Source organism: Bubalus kerabau, chromosome 21, assembly GCF_029407905.1.
Source record: "Bubalus kerabau isolate K-KA32 ecotype Philippines breed swamp buffalo chromosome 21, PCC_UOA_SB_1v2, whole genome shotgun sequence".
Taxonomy (NCBI): domain Eukaryota; kingdom Metazoa; phylum Chordata; class Mammalia; order Artiodactyla; family Bovidae; genus Bubalus; species Bubalus kerabau.
Window position 1 is genome coordinate 3,802,913 of NC_073644.1, and position 12,928 is coordinate 3,815,840.

Genomic DNA, 12,928 nt, shown 5'->3' on the forward strand with positions numbered 1-12,928 from the left:
CCCCCGCCTCCCCCAAATACTAATCTGCTTTCCATCACCATTCATTTGCATTTACTAGAATTTGACACATTTACTGGAATTTTACCAGAATTTGGAGCCATCCAGTATATACTGTTCTGTCTGGTTTCTTTCACTGAGCATAATTGTTTTGAAATTTGTCCAGGGTGTAGAGTGTATCAACAGTTTGTTCCTTTTTATTGTTGAGTTATATGGTTATATTACAAGTTTTCTGTTTATTAACTGGTTGATGGATATTTGGATCATTTCCAGTTTTTGACTGTTACAAATAAAACTGTGAATGAACTCTCGCGTTCAGGTCTTATATGAACATGTGCTTTCTTTTCTCTTGGGTATATACCTAGCAGTGGACTGGCTGGATCGTATGGTAAGTGTATGTTTAATTTTTAACGAAATTGTTGCACTGTCTTCCAAAGTGCTGTACCATTTTGCATTCCCACCAGCAGTGTGTGAATTCCAGTTGCTTTGCATCCTCATCAGTGATTTGTATGGACCTTTAAAAAATTTTTTTTTCCATTCAAATAGGCGTGTGGTGGCATTTCATTGTTGTCTTACTTTGCATTTCACGAATGACGTCACATCTTTTCACGTGCTTGTTTGTCATCCTTAGAATCTTCATTGGTGAAGTATCCAGGTCTTCTGTCCCTTTAAAAGTTGTTCTTATTGAGTTGTGAGTTTTTAATGTTTTGGATACAGGTCCTTTCATCAGATACATGGTTTGCAGTATCTTCTCCCTGTCTGTGCTTTGTCTTTTCATTCTTTTAGTAATTTCTTCTGACAAGCCAAAGTTTTTAATTCTTTATGAAGCCCAGCTTATTAGTTTGTTCTGTTGTTGATTGTGCTTTTGGTGTCAGATCTGAGGCATCTTTGTCAAACGCAAGGCCACAAAGGTTTCTCCCTGTTTTTTTCCTGGTAGTTTTAGGTTTTACATTTAGATCTGTGATCTGATTAACTGTGTTACTTTTGTTTCTGGTGTGAGGTACGGATTCAGCTTTACTGCTTTTGTGTATGGATGTCCAAAGACTGTCTTTTTTCCCCGCTAAATCACCTCTGCATCTCTGTCAGAAGTCGGCTCTCTCTGTGTGGGTGCGTTTCTGGACTCTGTTCTGATGAACTGATTTATTTCTCGCTTCCTGTGCCAGCACCACACTGTCCTAATTACTGGCCCGGTACTGAGGCTGGGATCAGGTAGTGTTAGTCCTCCAGCTTTGTTCTCTGTTCTGTGTGCTTTGCCTTTCCCTGTGGATCTTAGGGTCAATTGGTCACTTTCTACATTAAGCATGCTAGGACTTTGGTTGGGGTTATCTTGAATCTATAATCTGGGGAGACTAGTCATCATTATGCTTGTGCAGAGGGTGTTACCACAGCCACCCTGGGGCTGCTGTCCTTAGAAAGGCCTGCCTCCCCAGCAGGCCCCTGAGTGATGTCCGGGAACTCGGATTTTGGGAGACTTCCCGTTGTTCCCAGAATTGGAAAGAGGTGCCCTCTGTGCTTCAGTTGTCTGGACACCTGCTGTCCTTCTGGAAGTCTGGAATTTCACTGTGTGTTAAGCGGAGGGTGTCATGTGACCAGCCCCCGGTAAAAACTCTGGGCACTGAGGCCTTGATGAGCTCCCCTGGTCGCTGTCTGTTGCTGGAGGATCAAGCTCATCCGAGGGAGAGGCTCCTGGAAGCCACAGCGGGAGTCCTCTGGGCGCTGCCCCCCTGCCTTCCCCTTCATTGGCTCGGCTGTGTGTCCTGTGGCCACGTGTCACAGCTGGGACTACGCTGGCACGCTGGGTGAGTCCCCCTGAAGATCACCGGGCCCGGGGCTGGTCTTGGAGGCTCCGACATGACAGCATTGAGACCTCCAGCGTAGGAGCTCCATAGGCTCTCCACTTACTTGTGTCTTCTTTGGTTTCCCTCAGCAGTGTTTTGTAGTTTTCAGTGTACCCATCTTGCACGTTGTCAGATTTGTCCCTAAGTATTTCGTATTTTTTATGGTATCGTGTAAGGTATTGCTTTTTAAACTTAGTTTCTGATTGTTCACTGCTAGTACGTAGAAATGCAATTTACTTTTATAAGTTGCTCTGACAGCCTGCAATCTTGCCGAGCTCATTTGTTCGTTCTCGTGGCCTTGAATGGGTCCCTTATATATTTGATAAGAAGATCATGTCCTCTGTGAATACGGATTGTTTTACTTCTTCCTCTTCCCCCTTTTCTTGCCTGATTGCTCTGGATGGCGTCTCTAGCACAGTGTTGATTAGAAGTGATGAGAGCGAACTTGATTGATTTGGTCCTGATCTTAGCAGAAACACCTATGTCTGTTTATACCCTGCCCATCTTAGAGTAATTGTTGTTAGATGGTTAACTTACATGTGCTAAAACCCCCTGCTACATTGTCCTTCTTTGTTTAAGTAGTCCCTGGTCTTGTGTGTGTGTGCGTGTGTGTATGTCTGCTAGTTGCTCAGTCATGTTCGACTTTTTGCAACCCCATGGACTGTAGCCCACCAGGCTCCTCTGTCCGTGGGATTTCCCAGGCCAGAATACTGGAGTGGGTTGCCATTCCCTTCTCTATGCAGGGGATCTTCTCTATGCAGGGATCCAACCCAAGTCTCCTGTATTGCAGGAGGATTCTTTACCATCTGAACCACCAGGGGAGCCTTGTCTATTAATAAGATTTAAATGATAAGAAAAAAGTCATATATATTCACCCACTTAGTTACCATTTCCAATGGTCAGTTTTGATCAGATGTCAGACATTGTGAATTTAGTTTACTGAATATTTTTGTGGGCTTTAGGCCTTCTTGAGATTAGTTCTGGGAAATGCAGCTGGTCATCTGTGGGGCTCTTGGTTTTCTTGATCTCATCACACTTTGCCATCCTCTCGTCTTGGATATGTGATAAATATTGTTAAAATGCATGTGAGGGTTCTTTCTCCTTCCTCCCATGTTTCACTGATGTATCCTCTTGGAAGGGGCCAGATGCTCCCAGGTGCTGGTATGTTTTTCTGGAACGTCAGAAACAGTGGTCTTCAGTGGAGCTCCTGAAAGAGACGCTTCTCTGCCTGAGATACGGCAGGGATAGGCTTCGGAAAGTGGGAGTCGATTGTGACTTGTCCTCTTTCCCCCTGACCAACTCTGATCCTGCCGCCTCATTCCCTTTCCTGCCCTCAGGGAGTTCTGTCTGCACCCCTGGAGGGCACGCAGCGGTCACCAAGTGATGCTGGCCTTGGAGGCACAAACCGGCCTCCTGAATCTTGTTCTTTGAGTGCTGTTTGTCAAACGAGTATTGAATTGGGCAGGTTTACTCCTTTACTGGAATTCATGCTTATTGATGATGATGTCTCATTACAATCAGTAGGACCCTTTGAGAAAACACCCTTGAGTTATTCATTCAGACCATGTCTATTTGGTCCCTTGGCACCTAACCGTAGAACTGTAGGCAGGTTGCATAACTGTTTCTAGGCCCCCTGCCCCCACTCAGAGGCGGGGCCTGGTGATGCTGTGGGACCACACCCATGTCCCCTCCTGGCCCCTCCTGCCTCCCCCTGCTCCGCCTGCCCTCTCCCTGGGCTGCCAGCTGGTTCCTGGGTGTGGCCCTCCAGCAGGCCTGTGCTTCAGCTGCAGAAGGCGAATGGCGGTTGCGCGCTGGAGTCGGGTTTGCTGCTGGGGTTGTCCCAGCAGCGCTGGTGGCTGCGGTGGCCACACCGTCGCCGCAGCTGCAGCCGTGGGTGCCCCGCTGGTGGCACTGTCGGCCGATAATCTGAGAGCTGTGGTGCCTGAGTATCATCTGGAGTGTGGCGTCTGATCCACATGGTTGAAGGTCTATAAACCCGAACGGCAGGAATTAGGCTCATTACTGCAGCTCATCACAATTAGTCACCATAAAAAGATCCATGTTCTTGTCCCTTAGGTTCTTGCATTGTGTGTGCCTGTTTATTCGTGTCTGACTCTTTGCCACCCCATGGACTGTAGCCCACCAGGCTCCTCTGTCCATGGGATTCTCCAGGCAAGAACACTGGAGTGGGTTGCCATGCCCTTCTCCAAGGGATCTTCCCATCGAACCCGAGTCTCCTGCATTGTAGGCAGCTTCTTTACCACTGAGCCACTGGGGTTGCCCCTCTTGAAGTGAATTATTTGGCTCTAATCTTTTGGAGGAGGCAGGTCCCTGAGCATTGAGTCCTGGGAGCTGGCACGGGCAGTGCATTCTGCCAGCACTAGGTTCCTCCTGCGTGGCCTGGCTTGCCCGCTCAGGGCCCTCGCGGGTGCCAGGCTGATGGGAGGAGGCTGCTCCGTCTGTCGTGCTGGGGGAAGAAAGTGGGTGACGGCTCCTCTGACTATATGTTTCAAAAGGAATTCTTTAAATTTATCTGAGGCTGTTTTTTGTCACAAATGAGTTTAGTTACATAAAACACAATTTTGTATCTTCTTTGTGTAAACATAGATCTTTTTGCACACTTGGCAAATGGCAGCCATGTAACTGAGCTCTTTGGCGGGTGGCGGCCAAGGTCTGGGCACCTCGCGCTCCCAGAGACGCCCTCTCCCCCCTCCCCCGTCTTAACCCCATTATTTGGTTTCCGTGTTCCCCTCCGTGTCTGTTACGGTGGACTCAGGGAGGGGTCCTGTCCTCTGTGTTTATTGAGGGGAGGGGCTAGACAGGGCGCTGGTGCCGCTGAGCACCACGAGGTGACCTCTGACCTTCGCCGGGCCCCGTTTCTGGCATTTGTGTGGATGAATGTTTTTAGCTAAAACAGCTTTGCTGAACCTGTCTGTGACTCGGTGGGACGGGGACCAGCAGACTGGAGACAGTGACGGCCTGAAGGGAAGGAGCAAGAGAGGGGAGGTGGTCACGTGGGCCCCGCAGCCTGCCGGAGCTGCAGTGAAGTCCTGGGGCCTTCCCTGGAGGGCGGGTGGACATGTGTGATGCGAGGCTCTTCCCTGGGCACCGTTCCCTGTCCAGGCTTGTGCCGACGTCCTGGACTGGGGGCAGATATTTGTTCAAGTACCTGAGTATTCTCAGTCACATCCTCCTCACGCTGACTTCGCCCTCCTCACTCGCGTCCTCTTCACGCTGACCTCACCCTCCTCACTCGCATCCTCCTCACGCTGACCTCACCCTCCTCACTCACGTCCTCCTCACGCTGACCTCGCCCTTGACCCCGCCCCCGGTTCACGTCTGTTTCTTTTGCCCTAGACTTCGACCCCCACCACTTCTGGCACTGGAGCAGCTTTGCGGACTACGTGCAGTGTGTCCTGGCCTTCACTGGCCTGGCGGGCTACATCACCTACCTGTCCATTGACTCGGCCCTCTTTGTGGAGACCCTGGGCTTCCTGGCCGTGCTGACCGAGGCTATGTTGGGTGTGCCGCAGCTCTACCGCAACCACCGCCACCAGTCCACGGAGGGCATGAGGTAGGGGCAGAAATCAGATGTTCAGGTATGGCTGCTTGGCGGTCAGTTCTGCTAGGAAAGCTGCCAGTTCATGAGCAGTTTCGGTTTGCTCAATGGTCTCCTGATCTCTTGGTGTGCAAGCAGGTGAGTTTGTGTTCAGCAGGTGAGGGGAGGCCAAGAGCCTCCTGTGAAGCAGCTCACCGCGAGCCATGGATGGGGTGGGGGTCCACAGATGTTTCCAGAAGGCGGAAGGTTCAAGCCCTTTAATGCAGGAGATAACACAGCAGTTCCTTCCACTTGGCACTACCAGGAACAGGTCTAGGCACTCCCCGATGAAGCAAAAACAGTTTATTTGCAATAACATCAGAAAGTGTAAAGTGCTTAGGAATTAACTTAACCAAGGAGGAGAAAGACCCATACAGTGAAAACTGCAGAGACACTGCCTCTCACGCATTCAAACGGTGACCGTCAGAAGAACAGCAAGAGTTGGTGAGGATGTGCAAAAATTGGAATTCTTGTGTTCTGTTCGTGGGAAGCAAAATGGTGCAGCTTCTGTGGAAAACAGTGTAGCATTTCCTCAAAATATTAAAAATAGAACTACTATGTGCTAAGTTGTTTCAGTCATGTCTGACTCTTTGTGACCCCATGGACAGTAGCCCACCAGGCTCCTCTGTCCATGGGATTCTCAAGGCAAGAATACTGGAGTGGGTTGCCATGCCCTCCTCCAGGGGATCTTCCCGACCCAGGAATTGAACTGGAGTTTCTTATGTCTCCTGCATGTGACCCAGCAATTCTGCTTCTGGGTGTATAACCAAGAGAATTGAAAGCATGGTCTTGAACAGATATTGTAAGCCCATGTTCATAACAGAGCAACAACCCAAGTGTCCATCAGTGGTTGAATGGATAAGCAAAACGTGGTCCATCCATACAGTGGAAAATTAATCAGTCTTAACAGGAAGGAAATTCTGACACGGGTTCCAGTAGGGAAATTTGAGGACATGATGCTCAGTAGAATAAACCAATCACAAAGGACAAATACTATGTGATTCCACTATATGAGCTTAGAGTCATCAAATTCATAGAAGGTATTATGGCAGAAAGTGAAGAGGAACTCAAAAGCCTCTTGATGAAAGTGAAAGAGGAGAGTGAAAAAGTTGGCTTAAAGCTCAACATTCAGAAAACGAAGATCATGGCATCTGGTCCTATCACTTCATGGGAAATAGATGGGGAAACAGTGGAAACAGTGTCAGACTTTACTTTTTGGGGCTCCAAAATCACTGCAGATGGTGACTGCAGCCATGAAATTAAAAGACACTTACTCCTTGGAAGGAAAGTTATGACCAACCTAGATGGCATATTCAAAAGCAGAGACATTACTTTGCCAACAAAGGTCCGTCTAGTCAAGGCTGTGGTTTTTCCAGTAGTCAGGTATGGATGTGAGAGATGGACTGTGAAGAAAGCTGAGCGCTGAAGACTTGATGGTTTTGAACTGTGGTGTTGGAGAAGACTCTTGAGAATCCCTTGGACTGCAAGGAGATCCAACCAGTCCATTCTGAAGGAGATCAGCCCTGGGATTTCTGTGGAAGGAATGATGCTAAAGCTGAAACTCCAGTACTTTGGCCACCTCATGCAAAGAGTTGACTCATTGGAAAAGACTCTGATGCTGGGAGGGATTGGGGGCAGGAGGAAAAGAGGACGACAGAGGATGAGATGGCTGGATGGCATCACCAACTCAATGGACGTGAGTTTGAGTGAACTCCAGGAGTTTGTGATGGACAGGGAGGCCTGGTGTGCCGCAATTTGTGGGGTTGCAAAGAGTCTGACATGACTGAGTGACTGAACTGAACTGAACCATGGTGGTTGCCAGGGGCTGGAGGAGGGCAGAAGGGGGGGTTATTATTTAGTGGTTATTTATCTATAGTGCTTTTGAGTGAGTGTCTCTCTGTACAGATTTTTTAGTGACTTGTCTAAGTAATATATTATGCGTATAGAACTTATCACATAATTGTGTCATCATTTTACCACTTTGGATGCAGGGTAGAAACTTTACCTCCCTTGATGATATATTTAATACATTATATATTATATACATAAAATGTTCCCCTCCACTTATAATTTTCTTAAATATTTTCTCTATTCATATTTAGAACATCAGATAATGTTATAATTTTTGCTTCAATCAGCATAATGCACAAAATTGAAGAGGAATAGGAAAGTGTATTGTATTTACCTTTATTTTTGCTTATGATATTCTGTCTTCCTTCCTACTCCAGTATTCCTTTTCTTGGTTTTTTTCCACCTTGTTTTGAGAAATTTCTGAAACCAGCCTTTAAGGGTATCAGGTGGTGGCAGGTTTTTTCACTTTTCCCTCACCTGAGAATGTCTCGATACCCTTTCATCTGAAGGATGTTTCTGCTGATGTAGGATCTGGTTTGATAGTTCTTTTCTTTTAGACCTTGAAAAATGTCCCATTTCCTTCTGGTCTCCATGGCTTTCTGATGAGAAAGCCATTGTCGTTCTATTGTTTTTCCCTATTGCTGTTTAGTCACTAAGTCAGGTCCAACCCTGCGACCCCATGGACTGCAGCACGCCAGGCTTCCCTGCTCTTCATTGTCTCCTGGACCTTGCTCAAAGTCATGTCCATCGAGTCAGTGATGCCATCCAACCATCTCATCCTCTGTCGTCCCCTTCTCCTCCTGCCTTCACTCTTTCCCAGAATCAGGGTCTTTTCCAATGAGTCAGCTCTTCACATCAGGTGTCCAAAGTATTGGAACTTCAGCTTCAGCATCAGTCCTTTAAGTGAATATGCAGGGTTGATTTCCTTTAGGATTGACTGGTTGGATCTCCTTGCAGTCCAAGGGACTCTCAAGAGTCTCCTCCAACACCACAATTCAAAAGCATCAATTCTTTGGCACTCAGTCTTCTGTATGGTCCACCTCTCACATCTGTACGTGACTACTGGAAAACCACAGCTTAACTATGTTTCAACTTGCCAGCTCATCCACTTGACTGATGACCTTGAGGGCATGGACTGCATCCCATTCATTTTTTTCCTCAACATCTGACCCAGTGTTTGGAAAATTACAGCAGTTCAGTAAATATTTGTTGAATGAACTAATGAAGGATTAAAATGGTTGATTCTCTAAGTCACTTTCGGGAAATAGGAGAACTCTTGGGGATGCATTTATGAACATGGAAAATTTACCACTGTGGGTACCTAGCCAATTGAGCTCATTCTTAGAGAATTTGTACACAGTGGCGAAAGTTGCAGAAGGCCCCAGTGGGTACCACATCCCTGGTGGGTTCCACGTCCCTGGTGGGGCTGCAGTGACTCATCCACCTGAGGTGATGTTGGAAAGATGCCTGGCCAGACCGCAGAGGTTTGGGCTGCTCTGCAGAAGTGCAGCCGCAGGCGTGGCCATCCCACTTCTGGCCTCAGTGGGGTGGGGGGTGACCACGGGAGTGACAGGACAAGCAGAAGTTCCTGGCACTTGGAGGGGAGCCTGGGGAGCTGTGTGGGGGCGGGCAGTGCTGTCTGAGGAGGTCTTGACTTTAGGACGTGAGGGATGCGTGTGGTCTTGTGCTCTGTGACCGCAAGCCCCTCTCCCCTGGTGCCCGCTCACCTGACTCCGCCCACCTACCTCCTGAGGGTGCTGGTGTGAGGGGAGGGGTGCTGGTGTGAGGGGTCAGGGTGCTGGTGTGAGGGGGTTGGGGTGCTGGTGTGAGGGGAGGGGTGCTGGTGTGAGGGGTCAGGGTGCTGGTGTGAAGGGGTCAGGGTGCTGGTGTGAGGGGAGGGGTGCTGGTGTGAGGGGTCAGGGTGCTGGTGTGAGGGGGTTGGGGTGCTGGTGTGAGGGGTCGGGGTGCTGGTGTGAGGGGGTTGGGGTGCTGGGGTGAGGGGTCAGGATGCAGGTGTGAGGGGTCAGTGTGGGTGTAATGGGTTGGGTTGGTGGGGTGAGGGGTCGGGGTGCTGGTGTGAGGGGTTGGGGTGCTGGGGTGAGGGATCGGGGTGCTGGGATGAGGGGTTTGGGTGCTGGGGTGAGGGGTCAGTGTGAGGGGTATGAGGGGTCAGGGTGCTGGGGTGAGGGGTCAGCGTGAGCGGTGTGAGGGGTCGGGTGCAGGTGTGAGGGCTCCGTGTGGGTGTAATGGGTCAGGTTGGTGGGGTGAGGGCTCAGGGTGCTGTTGTGAGGGGTCAGGGTGTGTGGTTGTGAGGGGTTGGGGTGTGGGGTGTAAGGGGTCAGTGTGAGGGGTGTGAAGGGTCGGGGTGCTAGGGTGAGGGGTCGGGGTTCTGGTGTGAGGGGTTGGGGTGCTGGGGTGAGGGGTCAGGGTGTGGGATATGAGGGGTTGGGGTGTGGGTGTGAGGGATCGGGGTGCTGGGGTGTGAGGGGTCGGGGTGCTGGGATGAGGTGTCAGGGTGCTGGGGTGAGATGTCAGGATGCAGGTGTGAGGGGTCGGTGTGGGTGTAATGGGTCGGGTTGGTGGGGTGAGGGGTTGGGGCGCTGGTGTGAGGGGTTGGGGTGATGGGGTGAGGGATCGGGGTGCTGGGATGAGGGGTCAGGGTGATGGGGTGAGGGGTCGGGGTGCGGGTGTGAGGGCGCAGAGGCAGAGGAGTTTCCCCGGGCGGCAGGCAGCAGGAGCCCGCACTCCGGCTGAGCGGGTAGGAGAAGGCCCGGAGGTGCTGCAGCGCCAGCCCCGCGTGGGATAGAGGCCCAGCCGTCAGCCAGCGGATCCTGAGCAGGCCCTGAGCCCGCGGAGGAGGCCGGCGTCGCTGCTCCAGTTGGCTGCATATGCAGGGTCCTCTCCAGACTGCACTCGTCCTCGTTAAGGAGACTGACCTGATAACAGGCAGCTGCCGGCCCGAGAGCAGGCTCTGGGGCAGTGTGATGAGGATGGATGGTTCTGCGAGCCCAGGACAGCCGGGCTCTGGGGGGTCTGCAGGGCCGGTCCTGGGGCCATCCTGCGCTGCTGCCCGCGTCCCCTGCCAGCTGATGGTGCAGGCAACGCAGGGCTGTGCCAGTGATGGGTGGCGACGGGGCCCCGGGCTCAGGGCAGGGCTGTGCTCCTTGCTCCTGGGCATTGAGCTGGGGTCTGTGCAGGGTGACCTTGCTCTGTGTGCTTTTAAAGGCCCAGCACCCGGGGACAGAGAAGCCTGGCGGGCTACAGTCCACAGGGTCGCAAGAGAGTCAGAAATGACAACTGAACAACAACGCTCTTTCTTAGTGAGTGAGCAAGCTAAGTGCTTGGAGAGAAAGTGCAGGCGTGGAGCCTCATGCAGTTTTGTTTCCTGTAAAATTAGTTCTTCTTCACACAAGTCTGTGTAAGAGAACCTCTAAGATGAAGGGATGTTCACGCGACAGTGGATTAAATCTGAATCCGCTGTGTAAACAGGCCGCCCCAGCGTCTCCTTCTCTCAGCCCAGCTCACGGGCACCTGGGCTCTGCATGTCCTCTCAGGGGTCTTCCCTCGGCCCCAGCCCGGTCTCTGCTCTGTCCCTGATAAAGTCCGTCAGTCTGGTTGTCGCACTGTCCCCAGGGCAGGGGCCTTCTTTCCTTGCAGTGTCCCCAGCACCCAGAATGGCCTGGCTGTCAAAGGTCAGTGAGTCCGACTCCATGATCCTGAGAAGGAGACTCCAGGCGTCCCTGTGCCCCCGGGGCCAGCGCCCTCTGCCTGTGGGTTCAGGGAGCCTGAGCCGTGGCGGCCGGGGTGCCCTGAGTGTCCAGCCCGACACGTTGCAGCCGGATTCCCGGAAGGCAGATGGCTGGCTCCCAGGTGGAAGCGAGGAGGGTGGGGTCGTGAGGGAAGTGCCCCTCGCCTGTCCACACCCCAGCCTGGAGGAGAGAAGGTGGCGTGCCGGGTATGCATGTGGTGGCCCAGTTCAGCCTGAAACCAGAACCTGCCCCAGCCCATGACACCCTGGCCGGTGGACAGCCCCACTGGCGAGGACACAGGAGCCCCCTGAGGTTGGCTCCTCCCATCCAGAGTCAGGACTAGAGCCCTCCCGCCCTCTCCAGTGTCCACGCCTGGACTCAGGACTCGGGCTCAGGGCTGCCCCTGGCCTCCGTCCCCACTGCCCAGCAGCTGCACCACGTGGGCTGACCTGAGCATCCTCAGGTGTCCCCCAGGGAGGTTTCTGTTTCACCCCCAAGATGGAGCAGCCCTGGACCTGCTGGGACTCGGGACTCTCGAAGCCCTGTGGTCAAGACCAGCTCAGATCTGCTGCAGGACACTCGGCCTCAGACCATCAGGAGGTGCGAGGCAGGAGGGGCTGTGAGGTCCTGCTCAAAGACCAGCTTCACCCATCTCCCAGGGGACCTGCTCAGAGGGTGTGCGCCCACACACACAGGTGTGCACACACACTCATGCACACAGACACATGCACACATTCACACATGTGCACACATATTCATACACACACACTCACATGCATGCTTTTGCTGCCTCTGCCTTGGAGGAAATGCAGGAGGTACTCTTGAATGATTTCCCTTTACAGAATGTTAAGCGATTGTTGGAATGGTGCTTCTGAACCGGTAATAGAAAATCACGCAGCTTTGAAATAAGATCACTAATTAGCACTGCGGCCCTGAAAGGCAACTTGTGAGCCAAGTTCCCTCCTCCTTCCTTTGCGTTTTGCTGCATTAGAAGATGTTCCCCAACAAGTAATTACTGGAGAGCCTGGGGGCAGGTGAAGGGGGCCAACGTGGGGAAAACCAGTGGTGGATCCAGTTGTGACCGAGGAGAGGGAGGGGCAGGTGGGAGGCCGGCGGATGGAGGGGTGTTCAGCGACAATGCCGGCCCTGGCTGTGGGGGCCCTAGGAGGAGGTCATGTGTGTGGTATTGTGAGGCGGGGACGCTTCTGGGCACAGCAGTTCTGGCCGGCTGCTGGCTTGTCCCAGCTGGGACACTCCTGGCTTTGACAGCAGCGTCTAGCATCTGGGAAGTGCTCACCCGGTCCAGCTCCAGACCTGCTCTTGAGCCTGGGGCTTCAGCTGCTTGGGAATCAGGGCGGCGTCTCCCCGGGGCCACATGTGCGTCACTCTCAGCCCCCCACCCATCGTCCTCTGTGTCATCCTTGACCTGTGGTGAGCCTGCCATCGTGAGTGGAGGTGCCGTGCACAATGCCCATTAGAGTGCACTTGTGGGTGTGCACACGCACACGCAGGCACACCTCCACCACAGCACACACCACACTTGCACACCCAGGGGCCGGTCAGGAGACAAGGAGGGCTGGAATTAGAGTCCAACCAAAGCCCTGGAAGTTACAAAGATAACTTCATGGAGCGGTAACTTGTCACACCATCACCCATTTAAAGTACGCCATGCAGTGGATTTCAGTGCATTCACGGAGCTGTGCAGCCATCACCAGTCTAATTTTAGGACGTTTCGTCACCTGAAAAGCAGTCTCGTGCCCGCTGGTGATCACTCTCCACTGCCCCCGCCTCGGCCAGGCCTCAGAACCACTGATCTGCTTTCTGTCTCCACGGCTCTGTCTGTTCTGGACGCGTTAGAGAACTGGAATGACACGGCACGTGGTCCTCTCTGCTGC

General features: G+C 52.3%; 1 protein-coding gene across 2 annotated transcripts in view; it reads left to right on the forward strand.

Moving 5' to 3' along the window:
• SLC66A2 (solute carrier family 66 member 2) overlaps nt 1–12,928 on the forward strand; it is a 41,310-nt gene that overhangs the window by 22,255 nt on the left and 6,127 nt on the right. For both annotated transcript variants that reach the window (XM_055559690.1, XM_055559691.1), the window contains one exon: nt 5,193–5,409. In XM_055559690.1, the coding sequence (XP_055415665.1) occupies nt 5,193–5,409 (217 nt within the window). The remainder of the gene's footprint in view (nt 1–5,192; nt 5,410–12,928) is intronic.